At 42.2% G+C, this 17,984-nt stretch overlaps 1 protein-coding gene across 1 annotated transcript in view; it reads right to left on the bottom strand.

Annotated features, from left to right (window-relative positions):
- The window catches only part of COL11A1 (collagen type XI alpha 1 chain), a 700,769-nt gene extending 696,574 nt beyond the window's left edge, over positions 1-4,195 (bottom strand). Inside the window, exon 1 of the mRNA XM_030205574.1 lies at positions 3,850-4,195. Coding sequence (XP_030061434.1) covers positions 3,850-3,967 — 118 coding nt within the window. The 5' untranslated portion in view covers positions 3,968-4,195. The remainder of the gene's footprint in view (positions 1-3,849) is intronic.
- Between the last annotated feature and the right edge of the window lie 13,789 nt (positions 4,196-17,984).

The raw sequence follows: 17,984 nt of genomic DNA, 5'->3' as shown, positions 1-17,984 counted from the left end.
GTTAACACATCCGTTTGGCATATCAATACTTTTTAAAATTTAATTAAAGCAACCCTGAACTGGTCAGGCTCTTTCCTTTCCTCTGAAAACATCTGCTGTGAGGATAAAACCATTTCACCTGCTGATCCCTGGGACTCCAATAATCGTTGCACGTGGGACCACCAGCAGTAACTCAAAGCTTTTCTACATTTCTCTCATTCGTTTTTGTTTAATTTTACACTATGAGAGAGAATGTTGTGCATATGGTGAGGGTGATATGCTAGATGTGCTAAAATACCAAAACCTCTGTGAATTGTGCTTCTCATACTCAAACCCCAATGATAAATTTTGTTTGCAATAATCTTGACTGCGAATTTGCACCTAATTTATTTTGAAAACCAAACATCTAATACATGTCCTAAAGAAATATGTTATTTAATTGAATACTAAAGAGGGGTATCAGAGACTCTTTTCTATGCACTGCTTAATATTTTAATGTGGTAAACTATTTAACACAGTTGTGAATAAATAGGCATCAGAATTTCATAAAACTATTGAGTAATTTTGTCAAAGCCCTTATGAGAATATATAGTGACAATGACCTTTTTGAATGACAAACATCAACATCACATGTTATTAAGGCTTCTGGTATGCAGGGCTAGGAAACCAACACAAAATTGATGTGCTTTATAAATAAGTAGTTTCTTTGAGATGAAAGGAGTAAATTACTATTATAAGAAGGGTTTAAAGAGATAAGTAAATATTGCTTATCTTCTCCAACTCTTTCTTCCATGAGTCAAAGAACCTGAGGGGTCTGATGAAGGACACCTGCTCTTTAAATATATAATTAATGAAAACCCTTTGTTTTTTAGGTAAACTAATACATTATTATTATTAAGATTATAAGTAAATATATTAAGAATCTTAGGAAATACTATTGTAAATTGAATATTCTGCCTAGTACCATTGCTTTCATAAACCAGATGCTCATCTCATTGGTGCCATTCTTTATAACGCTCATAGTGTTAATTATGTTCTAATGGTATATTAAATGGAATTGATTTAGTCACCATTCTGCTAAAACTGAATGTACAGTGATTGTGATTAAACATGAAAGTGTTTTTAATAAGGAGCCCAACAGTCAGAAAAATTGAAAACTGCTGTCTATATTTCTAGGTGTACCCCCCCCCCCCCCCGAATTTTATAAAGGTCACCAAAAATTGTGTGTGAAAATTTGGGTGCATGCCCAATTTGCATGTGCAATTTAATTGAACAGTGAGTTCATTAATACCAGTAACTGACTTTTTAACAAGCAATTATTGGCAATCATTAGATTTAATTGCCATTTATGTGTGTAAATTTAGGCGCAGGATCCATGCCTCAAATTTACATGTGATCTAGAAAAAGGGGCGTGGAAATAGGAGGGTCATGGGCATAACAGGGGCATTCCTAAAATTAACACGCATTGTTATAGAATAACTGGTATAAACACCTAATGTGGGTGTGTACATTTGCACCACAGTTCAGTTGGTGCGAATGGTTGTGCTTAAAGTTAGAGGTGCAATTTCTGGGTGTAAGTGCTATTCTATAAACCAGTGCTTCCCAAATCCAGTCCTGGAGTACCCCTTGCCAGTCAGGCTTTCAGGATATCCACAATGAATATGCATGAACGAGATTTGCACATAATGGAGGCAGTGTATGCAAATCAAGTTCATGCATCTTCATTGTGAATATCCTGAAAACCTGATGGCAAGGGGTACTCTAGGACTGGACTTGGAAAACACTGCCATAAACTGCACCTAACTTTAAGTGCTTTTCTCAGCACCGATTTTTTTGGCATCATATATTACATCTAGCCCAATATGTGCAAACTGCTTCATTCATGAATCATTCAGGTGACCAAAACAGCAATCTTGTCTAACACCTCAAGTGACTATTCCTTGACTTTGAAGCTTTTATAATGACAGAGAATACAGAAATACTATTATTTTAATTACCTCCTTGGCACTCTATGGCTAGAAATAAACTATTTCAGGAAGCTTAAATAACTATGTTGCTTTCCAGGAAGAATTTTAGCAAATGTAACAATGGGTTCACCACCTAAAGATGTAAACTAGTATTTTAGATTGTCCAGTTTTTTTTCATTCTCTCCAACACTAAAAGCTATCATTAAGCATTTTAGCAAATCAGATTGATTTTAAAAGCATCCCTGCCTTTTCTTTGCTTATTGAATCTTCCCTAAACTGTTCTATGATATAAACAGTGCTTTATAAAAGTAAGAACTGTTATTTCGGAAAGAAGCATGAACACTTCATTTTCAGAGTTATTGTAGAATTTGCTGTGAACCCGTATTTCTCTACAAATGCTTAAACGTAATAAATGTCTACCACACCTTCTATTTGCATTGATCTAATCCAAATATCCTTCTTATAATGTGTTATAGCCAGATTTATTTGGTGAATGCTTTTTTTTTGTTTTGTTATTACTCCGAGTTTTCTAATTAAGCCAGCAGGGGGCAGAACAAACCAACAGCGTTTACCAGGTAAAGACTGAACGGAAAATCTGATCACCTTTTTTTTACATTTTCTACATACTAGCAGACAACTCAGAATTGGGAGCCTGCACACTAGCTAGCATATCATATTCTAAGTCAAAACAGCCCAGATGGTATGAATAACAAGCACACTGAAAAGATCACACAGAGACCACAGCCCTCAAATCTGCTCACAATGAACTTTGAATTCCTGCCCATGGCTACCAATAAGATATCTTTAAAAATGTGTGCAGAAGTAAAGCACCTAAAAGTGTTTTTTTTTTCTTTTTAATGCAGACGCTTAAACTGGCAGCTACTGAAACTGGAGGATTAGCTCTCTCTCTCTGTGAAATGAATTGAGCTGTTACAGCTCAGTACAATTCTTGACTGGCTCTGTTATCCAATTTCACCCAGGAGTTTACCTTAAGGTTGTGGTGGTTATTGCCACATCCCTCCCCCTTCCCTGTACTTGTCTGAATGTGACAATCCCCATCCCCCAACGGAGAAAAACATCCATCTATGGAAGGCTCATTAAACTCAAAGGAATTCCACCCTGCTAACCGTGTTCACAGACACCTAACGGACCACCGCTAACAGAAAGAAAAAGAAAATCCATCATGGCTAGCTTTTGCCCAATCATTTACTGTTGATGTCTACTGTTTGCAGAGTTGTGTCTACTATGCCAGTACACTCAAGTCTTTATTTCCAGATGGATTTTTTTTTCCTTCCTGTTACACATCTTAATCTGAAAAAAAAAAATAGTTTTAACCCCCCCACCCCCAATCTCCTGCATACAAGGACTGACAGAAAACAAAAGTAAGAATATTTTAAACCTTCTCTGTTTAGAATATTTAATGCCCACTTTTATAATAATAATAATAATAATAATAATAATAATAATAATAAACTACTGAAGTCTAAGATTTCATATACTGCAGAGTTATTTCAAGGGACTGTTGCTGAAAAAGGTCACTGTCCTACATTTGAAGCTTGCTAGACTTTAAAATGAAGAAAGTGTTGGTAGAAATAAAATTAAATGTGGTCACGGTTGGACACCCCCCCCCCCCCTAGATATTTGTGATCAGCGGGCTTTCTCATCTGCTACTTGTCTTTCTGCACAGTTTAAATGGACCACGCATTTCCGCGGGGATCATTTAATCATCTATATCTCAGAAGAAGTGATGCTTTGGGGCTGCTTCTGCTATTGATAAAAGGGATCTCTAATAATAGTCCTGTGTAATATTAGATTTGCTCGTCTATTGATCTTTTTCTGCCACCTTTTGGGGGAACTGACAGGGAATGGATCTTGACAGCTTTCCTCTCTGTGCTTCTCTTACCTCCTCTGACCTCTGCAGCCTGCAGAACGAAAGTAAAAGTGATGAGAGCTGCAGTAGTCACGGAGTCCCACAGCCACCTTTTCGTTTTCCACCTTGTGGACCACCTCTGCATCTCCATGATCAGCACCCCACAGCTGTGAATAAACCGGGCAGCTTCACTTTGCACCAGTTCCGACCCTTCCACAATCCCAGATGTGATTTCTCATACAGCCATAAGGGAAAACAAAGTTTGGGCTCAGCGATGGATTCCTGATGTGTTTGGTTGGGGCTGGGGAGGGGGTTGGGGAGTTATTTTTGGCCAGTCAGGGCAGGCCCTATCTGCGATGCTTCCTCCCCGGTGTCCTTCCTTCAGACTGAGGAAAGCATGTGGGCTTTAATCAAAACGCAAAGAGTTTTCGATCCTCCTCGTGCTCCCTCTGTCAGGGGGCAGGGCCACATCTCCTAAAAGCCCCCCTCCCAGTTGCACACTGACAACCTCAGCTGTCCCCAGCAGCAAATCATAGACATTCTGTACCAAAGCAGGACCCTCCTCATACCAGCAGCTCAAACTCTAACTCTGCTTCCTCCCCCTCCCCCTCTTCCCAAAAAAGTGGGGGGTAGCGATATTTTATGAAGAATGAAAGGAATGGTAGGGAAGAGTGAGGTAGAAACAAACGTCTTCACTTGGAAATACTAGCTCCTTTTTGCTATCTCAGCTGTTGTTGCCCCTCTTCTTTTCTTAGAATTACATTACATCATTTACTGATAAGACTGTGCAGAGGAGGGACGCTGAAGATCCATGGGTTGTTTAAAACAAAGTATAATACTCTTTCGCGGGAAAATATTGATGGACTTTGATCTCACTGCTTTATTTTTGAAATCTTCTCACTGACAAAGAACTCTGACAAAGGCTCTGGCCCCCCCTACCGCCGGAGTCCAGATACGCCCCTGCTTTGTACGTGCTGCGACGTCAGACTCCGAAGTGGATTTCAACAGCGCCGCCTATCCCAGCAGCACGGCCACGGAGGCCGAAGATGAATTTTAAACAGCGCGGGGCGGCTGGCGGGGGTTTGGGGTCCCCCGCCGGCTGAAGAAGAAGTTTTGAAGGCAGCGGCAGGTGGAAGCAGACCTCGGCTGGCGGGGGTTGGGGTCCCCCGCCAGCAAAAGTAAGAACGGCAGCGGGGGAGGGTTGATGGCGGTAGGGGGGGCCAGGGCAAAATCTGCGGGGGCCCAGGCCCCTGAGGCCCCACGCAGATACGCCCCTGCTACAAAGCATCACAGAGACATAGGACCGGGCTAGTTCTGTCAAGTCCAATAAATTGAGTACAGATGCAGTAAAAAAAAAAAAAAAAAAAAAAATCGCCCTGGGCAAATAATTAACACTTTTCTCTCCTGAGTGCTTGTGATTATTATACTGCAATCATGCCTGTAAGCAAAAAGTCAAATATCTATCAGCATGCGATCACTGTAACATCCAGTTAAATTTTAGATAGTTTGATATAATAAAATTAAGAAGCAAACCTTCGTCTATTGGCATTATTATAAAACATGCACCAATGTAAAATGTCTAATTTTTTTATGCAGACTGTTAAACTAGAAGGATTGAGTCTTTCTAGGAAATAATTGGAGCTGTTGTAGTCCAGTAATAATTCTTGACTAGCTCTGTAATCTGATTTCACCCAGGGTTTCACATTAAGGTTGTAATGGTCATGCCCTGTGTTCCTAGCCTGTACTTGTCTGAATGTGCCAGTTAGTTCCCCAGCTCCTGAAGCAGAAAAATATTCAGCTAAAGAGGGATCATTAAATTAAAAGGGATTCCATTCTGCTAACCATGTTCACAGGCAACTAATGGACCACTGGTTATAGCTTAGAGAATTTAAAATCCTTCATTTCTCGCTTTTCCCAAATCAGAGGGGAAGGTATCAATGTGGGCTACTATTAAAACATTATTTTACTGTTAACCCCAGTTATTAGTAATTAGGTCTCATTGCATAAAATGGGACCTGTGCTAAAATAGTATGAATTAGTGGTAAAATGGCATGTCTTCATGGTATCCTATTTTGATAACTACACCCCTTAGTTGCTAGTCATTTCAACTTTTTTTGCAAAGTTTTGCCTACTTATCCAAGTCTACTTCCAGTTTTTGTTCTTGTCCTGTGTGATCTGTTTCACTACCACATCTGAAGAGAGCAATTTCAAAAACCCTAACACTTATGAGACAAGCCCAAAAGCCTTTCTTGTAGGGTCCCACGTACACATAGGCTGGGTTCCTTACCTTAGACCCGGGCTCAGGCTCCCTGAGAAGATTCTGGATGGAAGTTGGGTTACCATCAGGCTCATTTTCGAAAGAGAAGGATGCCCATCTTTCGACAGGAAGATGGGCATCCTTCTCACAGGGTCGCCGAAATCGGCATAATCAAAAGCTGATTTTGGGCATCCCCAACTGCTTTCTGTTGCGGGGACAACCAAAGTTCAAAGGGGCATAGCAGAGGCGTAGCGGAGGTGGGACTTGGGCATGCCTAACACATGGGCGTCCTCGACCCATAATGAAAAAAAAGGGCGTTCCTGAGGAGCACTTGGATGACTTTACCTGGTCCTGCCTGAAATGACCAGATGACCACCAGAGAGAATCGGGGATGACCTCCCCTTACTCCCCTAGTGGTCACTAACCCCCTCCCACCCTCAAAAAACATATTTAAAAATCTTTTGTGCCAGCCTCTATGCCAGCCTTAAATGTCATACTCAGGTCCATCACAGCAGTATGCAGGTCCCTGGAGCAGTTTTAGTGGATGCAGTGCACTTCAGGCATGCGGACCCGGGCCAATCCCCCCCCCCCCCTCCACCTGTTACACTTGTGGTGGTAAATGTGAACCATCCAAAACCCACCACAAACCCACTGTATCCACATCTAGGTGCCCCTTCACCCGTAAGGGCTATGGTAGTGGTGTACAGTTGTGGGGAGTGGGTTTTGGGGGGGGCTCAGCACACAAGGTAAGGGAGCTATGTACCTGGGAGCAATTTATGAAGTCCATTGCAGTGCCCCCTAGGGTGATCAGTTGGTGTCCTGGCATGTCAGGGGGACCAGTACGCTATGAATGCTGGCTCCTCCCATGACCAAAAGGCTTGCATTTGGTCGTTTCTGAGATGGGCGTCCTTGGTTTCCATTTTTGCCGAAAATCAGAAATGACCAAGTCTAGGGATGACCATCTCTAAGGATGACTTAAATGTCAAGATTTGGGCATCCCCGACCGTATTATTGAAACGAAAGAAAATGTTTCACTCAATGTGGAAACTTAAACGAGTAAAACCTTTCTTCCCGAGGGAAATAGTCCGCAGCCTGGTACAATCAATGGTTCTAAGTCACCTAGACTACTGCAATGCAATTTATGCTGGATGCAAAGAGAAAATCATGAAGAAACTCCAAACTGCTCAAAACACTGCAGCCAGACTCATATTTGGAAAAACGAAATATGAAAGTGCCAAGCCCTTACGAGAAAAACTACATTGGCTCCCAAAGAGCGAATTGCGTTCAAAATCTGAACCCTGGTTCATAAAATTATTCACAGCAAGGCCCCAGTCTACATGGCTGACCTTATAGACCTACCAACCAGGTACACAAAAAGGTCAGTACGCACATACCTAAATCTCCACTACCCTAGCTGCAAAGGACTAAAATATAAAACAACATATGCATCCAACTTCTCTTATATAAGCACACAATATGGAATGCCCTTCCAAACGTCATGAAAATATTGCACAACCTAACAAACTTCCAGAAATTGTTAAAAACCAACCTGTTCAAAAAGGCATACCAGAATGATCCAACCTAAACACCTGAACCCTGCAACACAATCGAAACTCTTACCAGAACTGGACAAAACTTAACTCTCTCTCCTTGAATACTTATTATACTCTGTCATCTATGAACATTAACACTAGACCACTCTGTATTTCTCTTACCAGAATTGGCGATCACCATCACGGTATTATGTAAGCCACATTGAGCCTGCAAATAGGTGGGAAAATGTGGGATACAAATGCAACAAATAAATAAATTAGTGTGTGCTAAATGCTAAGAAGCCCATAGGTATAAAATGGTCATCTTAGCATTTAGCATGTGCTAAATCCAGTGTGTTTTTTCTAGCGAATAAGGTGCCGGTAACTCAAATGCCAGGCCACCCTTCAAGAGTGGGGTGATCACTGAGGGACCCACTCCACAATAGCCAGGCCTCCTGCAGCCAGTCACAGAATCTATGACAAGGCAGAATTGGTTTGTAGAGCCTGAGCTCTTTCATTAAAACTCGAGGACCATGGGTCAATTTTAGCAGACAATGGAAAAGGTGCCGGTACTCAGTACCCCCAAGTACCCCCTCAAAAAAAGCCCTGGCTAAATCCATTAGAGCACATTAGTAAATGGACCCCTTAATTTGTAATGTAGTATATAGAATATGTCAAGTTTTGAAATTTACACCTGCTGTCTTTATATTTTGCACAGTATGAGGGAACACACTACTGTTTTTCTGGTGTATTGTGTTCAAAGTCTGACTGGTGCAGTAGATACTTCCTTTTCCTGGAGGGCTTGCAGTCTAAGGAGGTCTTTTACGTAAGTGCACTGGTAGGCACATGCTAAATGCTAAAGACGTCAATGTATTCTTATGGACGTCTTTAGCGTTTAGCGCATGCCTTTTTTAGCGTGCGCTAAAAACACCAGCGTGCCTACATAAAAGACCCCTTAAATATGTACCTGGGTCAATGGAGTGTTTTGACTTGTCTGAGAAATCAAGGAGCAGCAGTGGGATTTGAACCCTGGCTTTCCTGGTTGTCAACCTGCTGCTCTAACCATTAGGTACAGCTAATACAGATGATACTTAATCCAAACATGTTTGGTAACCCAACAATAAACTAAAGGTTGGCAGATCTGAAGCCTAGTGGCTATTTGGTAATGTACTAGGCAAATCAGTTTATGGTTGCTGGAATCCACAGGATTTCTATTACAGTGCTGCTGAACATTATTGTTCACATGGCCAACAGAAAGATGCTGGACTAGGGAGCTAGAACTGATTGCTAGCCAAGTTTTAAAATACCTGCATATATTACCAGAATACTGCAAATACTGTTCTGTTTAATATGTTGCTTCCCACTGTGTTGTTGTTGTGCTGTCCTTGCTTACTCAACTGTGGTGTTATGCTGTATTTTTTTTGCCGTACATTATTTAGATGTTTTTGGCAGTCCTAGAGTGGTGTTCAGTGTGCATATTATCCATAAGAGACATAATTGGAGGTGGCAGCTGTTGGGTCTGCATCAGAGAGACCTTAAAGGGGTTCTTCCTTGCTGTGTTCAAAAATGCCTCTACTGTACCTTTACTGTTGATGTAGAAGTTCCCCCCCCCCCAACCTAAGGATTTTAACTTACCCTATTCCACCCCACCACCTTAGTCCCACCCATCTGAACCTCCCAAGACAGTTGAATCATTGACTGTCTATGATGGATTGGAGGACGAAAGTGGAGGTCGGCATGTGAAGCAAGAAAATTGTGCAAACCTTTCAGGGAGAAAAGAGGATTTGGAAGGGATATTTTAAGGGTCGGGTAGTGGGATTGCCAAGCCTCTTTTGAGCTGTTGTGGGGAGATGGAAGATTGGGTGGTTGGGTTGCCGACACCATTTTGTGGTGTGGTGTGTTTTGCTAGGGTATATTTTCCACCTATGGATTTGTAACAGTCTAATTTGTTCTGTTTTCCCAGTAGGAGGTGTATAGATCTTCCAGGAAATTGTGTGAGAGGAAGGGGAGAGGGATAGTGTGCACTGCCCTTGGGGATGTGAATGGGGGCACCATGAGACAAACTTCCCTTGGTGCTAGCTCGTTTCAGTAAAAAAAAAAACCTTCAGTGTCCAATAAATTGGGTTCCTATCCAGTCTATTTTTTTGAAATAACCATAATGAATATGTATGAGATGTATATATACAAATGAATAAGATAATGTCACAGCCCACATTTTGCCCCTCCAAATGGAACAGTCAAACTGCACCTATTCATTAGATAGTATGATGCAAGCCAAATGTTTGTCACTCCTGCTGTATAGCAAGCACGTGGAATGCTGAAGGATAAGTTAACATAGACATTTGCCTCTTCTTGTAGTGGAGGAAAGATAACATTAGGAGCCAGCATTAGGGTATCAGGCATCCTAGGTGAACTTTTAGCCTTGCATCCTGTTCTCCCTCTCTCCTCCCCCAAATTAATGCTTAGGGTCACAGCCCATTGTTTCTCCCCCTGCCCTTGATGTTGTAGTAATTAAACTCAATTGTCATGATGATTCCAGAATTTCTGTTCATTTTCTTTTAGCTGTCCTCCAGGGAAAATGACAGGGATGTGCACCACAAAAATAAAATAAAATAAATTTAAAAAAAATCACATTTTCTAAATGTTCCCAATGCTTTTGTGCATATTCTTCTTAAATGCATGCCTTGTACACACAGCAAAATGTTTTTGAACATGCAAATTGATTGTACACGTTGATTTGTAGGTATATGTACAGACAATTTTTTATATTATGTTTTATTCATCCCCCAAGATACATGCCAACATCAACAACATTTCTGTTTCCTTCTGTTCATTACAGTTCTGTTACTTTATATTGCAAGTACAACAAAATGAGAAAATAGTGACATGACAGAAGTTGTGAATAGAAAAAAATATTTAGGTGTACAAAATGGTGTGGTATCCAAAGATGATACCTTTTTTTAACATAGAAAAATGAAGGCAAAAACCATATGACCTATCCAGTTACCCCACCTATGCCATTTACTCTCCCTTTCACTCCTTTAGAGATCCTATGACCTTGTCCCAAGCTTTCTTAAATTCAGATACAGTTTTTACCTCCACCACTTCCATGGGGAGGCTGTTCCACAAATTCACCACCCTTTCCATGAAAAAATATTTTGTCAGGTTACTTCTCAGTCTGTCCCCTTTCGCCTTCATCCTATGCCTCCTTTCAGTTTTGCCCAATGCTTTCCTACTTCTTCCAGACGTTCCCATCCAGACAACAATTCCTTGAGGTAATCCTCCATCTGAACAAAGTTTTTTTACGTCTAGAATCTTCACTTTTGAATGAACCCTCTCCACACCTGTCATATTATTAAACCACACCTTCTGGTGATCACTGGATGCTTGATGATCACCCACTATATCATCAGAAATAATCTCCACATTCATAAGCACTATGGCCCCATCTTATGTGGATTTCATTACCAACTGCTAGAATAGTTTTCCCTGTAGAGAATCCAGGATCTCCCTACTTCTAGAAGGGTACCTCAATCAACATCTGGCATATTAAATTCACCTATTAGTAGTACTTCCCCTTTCACGTACCTGAGGATTTATACTTACCTGGGGGCTTTGATCACCCAGCCCCAATGATTCTAGTTTAAAGCCCTCTTCAGTAGGTTAGCCAGTTTGCTACTGAAAACACTTCTCTTCTTTGATAGATGAACACCATCTCTGCTCAGCAGCCCTTGGAGAAGCATCCCATGATCCAAGAAGTCAAAATGCTCTCAATGAGAGGAAGCCAAGACGGCCGCTTGCAGTTAACGCTGAGGGAACCTCTCATCCGCGTTCTATAATTATGCCTAAATGAAGGGGGAAATCGACCGCCCGAACTTCCCTGTGAACCCCCTCCTTACCTTCAGTTCCTATCGACCGTTATCTGAGGACCCAAGGAGCTGAACAGAAGGTTGAGCGAAGGACCATAGGGGAAGCGGCGATGATGGAAGGAAGTGCTTCCCTCGGCCTTGAAACAACTCTAAGTCCCAACCAAAGACCTCCACCTCCGCAACCGCTGTGGTCAAGATCCCCCTCACGGGCATCTCTGAGCAGATCCCAGGTGGTGTGCTATCAGCAGCTAGCGAAGTTCTTCAACAACAGCGAAACACGAGGGAGGAGGAGGGGTCGTCAGACTCCTCAGGAAGGAGAGCCACAGGAGTCGGTAATGAGGTTGTGGAACAGCAAGATGCAAGCCGTGCAGAAGCTCCGGAGCAGATTTTGGAGGTCCCCCAGGAATTATTAGCAAAACCACGAGAGGTAACCCTTGATTCATTGTGGGACCTGGTTTCACAACTGGGGAAAACTTTTTTGCAGCAATCTAAAGATATTAATACTAAAGTTGAAAAGCTTGAAGTGAGAATGGTAAAATGTGAATCAGAAATTAAAACTTCGGTCAATAAGCAGGAAGTTTTTGAGAAAACGTTGGGGAATTTTCAGTCTGTTCAGGCAATGATTATAAAAGATATATCAAATCTGGGAAACAAAACTGAAATCTATGATAACTATATGAAAAGGTATAACCTCAGATTTGTGAATTTCCCCAAAATTCCTATGATAAAACCTATTGACATGTTAAAAAGATACTTAAAAGAAATACTGGAGATTTCAGATGAACATATGCCTCCATTCACACAAGTCTACTATATTCCAATGAAAGAGAAAAAATCAAATCAGCAACTACAATCAAACAATTTGGAACTTTCAGCTTTTTTTGGAGACCTCGGAGTCTGAACAAGCCACGCAGCCACGATTCCCACACGCTGCCTGCCAGTGCCGGCTGCCGCTCAATCTCCTTGCGCTACTAAGCGCTAACCCGGAAGTCTCTCCTCTGCAGGAGAGACTTCCGGTTAGTGCTTAGTAGCGTAAGGAGATTGTTGAACGGCAGCCAGCAGGCAGCGTGGGAATCGCTGTGACTGCGAACGGAGCCTGCGAGTAGAATCGCTGTCAGGAACACTGCTGCTGGGCGGGCCTGCAAGGAGGTGAGATGCTGCAGCTGCACGGGGGGGAGGGATGATGGGGAAAGATGTTGCATGGGGAGGGAAGATGGGGGACACAGCAGCTGCACAGGGGGAAGGGAAGATGGAAAGAAAGATGCTGCCCAGGGGGGAGGGAAGATGGAAAGATGAGGCTTGGTTGGTGGGTGAGGGAGATGCACGGGGAAAAAGGGAGAGATGCAGCAAAGGGGTGGAGGGGTGAGGAAGGGAGAAGTTTTGGCTGTGTATGAGGTGGAGGGGAGGGACACATGCTGCATACAGAGGGGATAGGTGGGGAGGGGAGAAATGGTAGGCATAGGGGTGGAGAGGAGGGAGAAATGATAGGTATAGTGGTGGAGGGAGGGCAAAGCAGAGAAACTTTTGTGCCCACCCACTTTGGGCTCAGGCCCACCCAAAACTGGCTGTCTGGCTACGCCACTGAAGCCACGGCAGCTACTTTGTTAGCGTCCGTGGCGTTGCTTCCTGATAAGCAATGGCTCTTTCGGCTGTTCTTTCAGAAAAAAGAAAAACCCTTTTTAGGGTTTAAAATTTCCTTACACCCAGATGTTTCCAAAGAAACTCAACGGAAAAGACAGCAATTTCTTATAATGAGACCACAGGTTTTGCAACTTGGGGGAACCTTTTTTCTTCATTTCCCTTGCAAATGCGTAGTGAAATATAATTCAGTTAACTATGTGTTTACGGAGCCAGCACATTTAACAACCTTTGTATCTTCAAAAAGAGCTGTGGAGTAATATATAATATCAGCTCCTAGTTAACTGCAAATTCTTGTTTATATAATTTTTTCCTTTTTGTCTTCCATCTATTGTTAATCTTGGAATCCCTCAATGAGGACTTGAGTGTATTTCAATATGAGGGTTAGAAAGTTTTCAACCTGTCTTGTTTAATTTTCCTTAATTTACACTATTTGAACAAGAATGATTTCTTGGATTTGTGGATGGTAAACTATAAATAAATAAATGCTTTCAATGATACCATCTGCTCAACCACATATTTTTCTCCAGGATGTGAACTTTTCTGCCTTGACCTTTTACCCACAACAGAGAGAATGATGAGAACATCACCTGTGCAACTGTCTGCTTCACCTTCTGTCCCAGAGCCATGAATTCACTTTTGATATGTTTAATAGAGTACCTAGCAATATCACTTGCGTTAACATTGATAAGTAAAATTGGATAATAGTCATGAGGCTTGATGAGTCTTGGCAAGCTCTCTGTAACATCTTGAATTTTAGCATCTGGCAGACAGCACACCTCCCGGGACATCATGTCTGGTCTGCAGATGGCCACCTCCATACCCCTCAGAAGGGAATTGTCAACCACCACTACCTTCTGCCTCTCAGTGGTTACTGATCCAGCAACTTTGGAGATTTTGCTTTGATTCCTCTTCTCCCAGGGATACTCTCACCTCCTCCACTTCCAGGGCTGCATACTGGTTCTTCAGTTCGAGGGTAAATGCAGTCATGGTTTTGATCCTGCAGGGTCTCGTGATCTCAATCCAGTTCTCCTCTTTCAGAATAGCTTCTTCTCCACTGCTGTACATCTTTTTTTTTTTTTTTAAACTAATAATACATTTTTGACTGACCTGAAAAAGGTATTGTCTTCAAAAGCTAGTCAAAAAAATGTAGTTCCCTGAGAGTTGTTGGAGTCTCCAGGCCTCCAAGGAGAAAATGAAAGGCCATCCTGGGAGCTGTGCGAGAAGTGCAGTCTCACAGAGCACAAGGGAGAAAGGGTGCAGAAATTACTCCCCATCCAATATCTCCCCTGTGGTGGCTGCAATCCAGTGTGTGTGTGTGTGGTGGTGGTGGTGGTGGGGTAATATGGAAAAGTGTTTTCTTTTGTTGTGCTTTTGGGTATTTTGGGTTGTTTTTTTTGGAGGGGGGGTGTTAGGGTTTTCTTTTGCAGTCCAGGAGAAACCTGAAAGGGAGAGAATCCTGCAATGGAGGTTATCCTGTTTGGTCCCGAGATTCCATTTATTTGCTGGAATGAAGAAGACTCCCAGACTTGTGAAGCTGCTACAAATTTTCTGCTTGGAAGACATGCCAAGAGAGGCTCATTTGTAACTGTTCAGGAAAAAGTATTCCATTTATTCTACTGGAAAAAGACATCTGCATGTGCACTGTCAGAAAATTGAGAGAAAAGAATTCTGTTGAGCTGTAAGGATATGCAGAAGGAAAACATTTTGAGCTCATTTTCAGATTTTTGGCCTTTTTCCTAATTTTTTGATATTTTTTATAATTCATTTCACACATTCTTATTAATAAAAAATGTTTTAAATGCTCATTAGAAAAGGCAGAAACTCAGGAATACACTGCAAACAACTTCCCCTAACACCACAGCCATCCAGGATGGGCCCTGCACTTATCTAGCAGGAATCACAGAAAATAAAAAATTATTGGGTAAGATCAAATTTCACCATCCTTTTCATTCTCCTAGTCCAGTCCAGCCCAACAAAATGTACAAGAACTGTATCCTTCATGATGGGAGGAAGACTCCTTCCATTGCTGCTCTGCCAAAAGGTACTATCATCCCTGGCAGAGACATCAATCCTTCAGTGCCTCACAAAGGAATGCAAGACAACCATATCAATGCTCTGAAAATATCTTTAGGGGTCACCATCCAGGTGGTTACTTGAGATCGTGTTGAATTAGCCCAGAACCTTCCAAACCCACCTCTTGGTTGGGTACACACTGCCTCAACTGCTGCTTTAATCTAGCACACCCAGAAGGACTTGTAGGCCATCTTCCGTTTGCACGCCCATGAAACAAGACAGTTATTTCCTAAACATATTACGACCAAGGCACAAAAAGGTGCCCGAACTGACCAGGTGACCACCAGAGAGAATTGGGGATGACCTCCCCTTACTTCCCCAGTGGTCACTAACCCCCTACCACCCTCAAAAACATCTTTAAAAATATTGATTGCCAGCCTCTATGCCAGCCTCAGATGTCATGCTCAGGTCCATCACAGCAGCATGCAGGTCCCTGGAGCAGTTTTAGTGGGTGCAGTACACTTCAGGCAGGTGGGCCCAGACCCATCCCCCCCCCCAGGTTACGTTTGTGGAAGAAACAGTGAGCCTTCCAAAACCCACTGTACCCACATCTAGGTGCCCCCCTTCAGCCGTAAGGGCTATAGTAGTGGTGTACAGTTGGGGGTAGTGGGTTCTGGGGGGGTTGGGAGGCTCAGCACACAAGGTAAGGGAGCTATGTACCTGGTAGCAATTTATGAAGTCCACTGCAGTGCCCCCTAGGATGCCCGGTTGGTATCCTGGCATGCCAGGGGGACCAGTGCACTAGAAATGCTGGCTCCTCCCACAACCAAATGGCTTACATTTGGTCGTTTCTGAGATGGACGTCCTTGGTTTCGATTATCGCCTTAAATCAGAAATGACCAAGTCTAGGGACGACCAAATCCAGGGACGACCAAATTTAAGGATTTGGATGTCCCTGACCGTATTATCAAAACAAAAGATGGACGTCCATCTTGTTTTGAAAATACGGGTTTCCCCACCCCTGGATCGGAACATTCTGCGAGAACGTCCAAATCGAAACAAGGACGTCTCTTTCGATTATACCCCTCCACATGTCCTCTTTTTGGACATCTTCAGATACGTCCTACAGGACTTTTAATTTTTATGGAAATGTCCTCGTTTTCTTTTATGTGCCTATGATCAACACACCTACCCACATAATGAGAGAAACCATCTCTGTCTTATTAGTCAGTCTGGACATATGGGGGTGCTAAAGAGAGAAAAAGACATTGCTGATCACCTCTCTGCCCCCTGCTGGTTGAATCATCAAAGGAATTTTGTTTGTGCAACACATATGTCATGCAGAGGCTTTCATAGGTATCACAGAAGCCAGACAAAGAGATATGTGCTCTTATGATAAGTACGCTTAGGCTCAGACTCAGTCGAACTCAAATTCAGATGTTCTTGAAATGTAGAATGTCTACTGCTGTACAGTTACTTTGATGTGTGTTCACTAATTACAATTAAATATTTCTTTAGCAAAGGTTGCAACCATTTCTTTTTCTGTCCTCTTTTTTGTCAGGACATATGTGATTTGAAAAGCTGCTACACACTGAGAAACAGCAGAAGGCCTGGTCCTCACAAAAAGGCAGATTCACATCAATTAAAACCTGTTGAAAGCTCCTGCTAGGTCTGCTTTTATACTAGTTGAGTTGAGCCTTACTGTATGACAACCTCTCACTCCAGCATCATTACTTAGGGGCCCTTTTACAAAGGCGCTGTAGGCTCTACGCACAATAAATGCACACCAAAATGAGACCACCGCCAGGTTAGCACACCCTCATGGTGCTAATTCTGGATTTGGCACATGCCCATCCTGCCAGGTCAAATTATTCTTTTATTTCCTACCATGCTCAGCGTTTCCGGTATTAATCGGCAGTTGGTGCGCACTGACCAGCCACCGTGCATGTAGCGTGTGAGCCCTTACAGCTAGATCATTGAGTGGCATTAAGGGCTCAGGCCATAAATAGGCATGCACTGGTTTCAATTTTACCACGAGCCCTTTTTCCGGCCCATTGAATAAAAGCCCTTTTTTTCAGACACAATAAAAACTGGCCCGGTGCGTACCAAAAATATGTGCCCACACTACCGCAGGCCAGTGTGGCTTATTAAAAGGAACCCTTAACTCTTTGTTTTCTCTTTTCCATTTACTAACCACAACATCATTTAGTGGCCTGTTTACTAAACTGCACTGTAGGTGTGCTAACTGGGTGTCTCTAGCATTAGCACACACTAAGTAAACAGGGCCCTTATTTTTGATTGACAAATTACATGGTATTATATTTGTAAAAGTTTCCCTCCTTTTGCTTCATTATTTTATGGAACTGAGCACTTCTCCATGTTATAAATATTGATTTTTTTTGTATGCATTGATAATAATAATAATTATTATTATTATTGTGCATATATTACACAGCAAATGATTCAGAGAAAGATCAATGTGGCCTATACAGTTTGCTAAATAAGATGGTTAGGGTTGTAACTGCCACACTGTGCTACCCATGCCTTTGTTCTTAGGGTCATAACTATTGTACTATGCAAGTTACTTTCCCTATGATTCTTGTAAGTACAAAAGTCATTTCACAGCTGTTTTAGCTGAGGTGTTCTACATATGTTTAGTTTCTACCTTCTTGTTCTTTAGGGATATAGAGTGTACATCCCACTCTTTCTTGAATTCCAGCACCTCTTTCAGAATGGCTTTCTGGGCACCTGCCATCCCTTCTGTGAAATAATATTTCCAGATGTTGTTTTTGAGTCTACTCCTTGTAGTATCATTATCATGTCCTCTAGTTCTATAGTTTCCCATCCTTTGAAAAA

The sequence above is a fragment of the Microcaecilia unicolor genome, chromosome 6, assembly GCF_901765095.1.
Source record: "Microcaecilia unicolor chromosome 6, aMicUni1.1, whole genome shotgun sequence".
Taxonomy (NCBI): domain Eukaryota; kingdom Metazoa; phylum Chordata; class Amphibia; order Gymnophiona; family Siphonopidae; genus Microcaecilia; species Microcaecilia unicolor.
The sequence above is the reverse complement of the archived record's forward strand: the minus strand, read 5'-3'. Positions and strand labels throughout refer to the sequence as shown.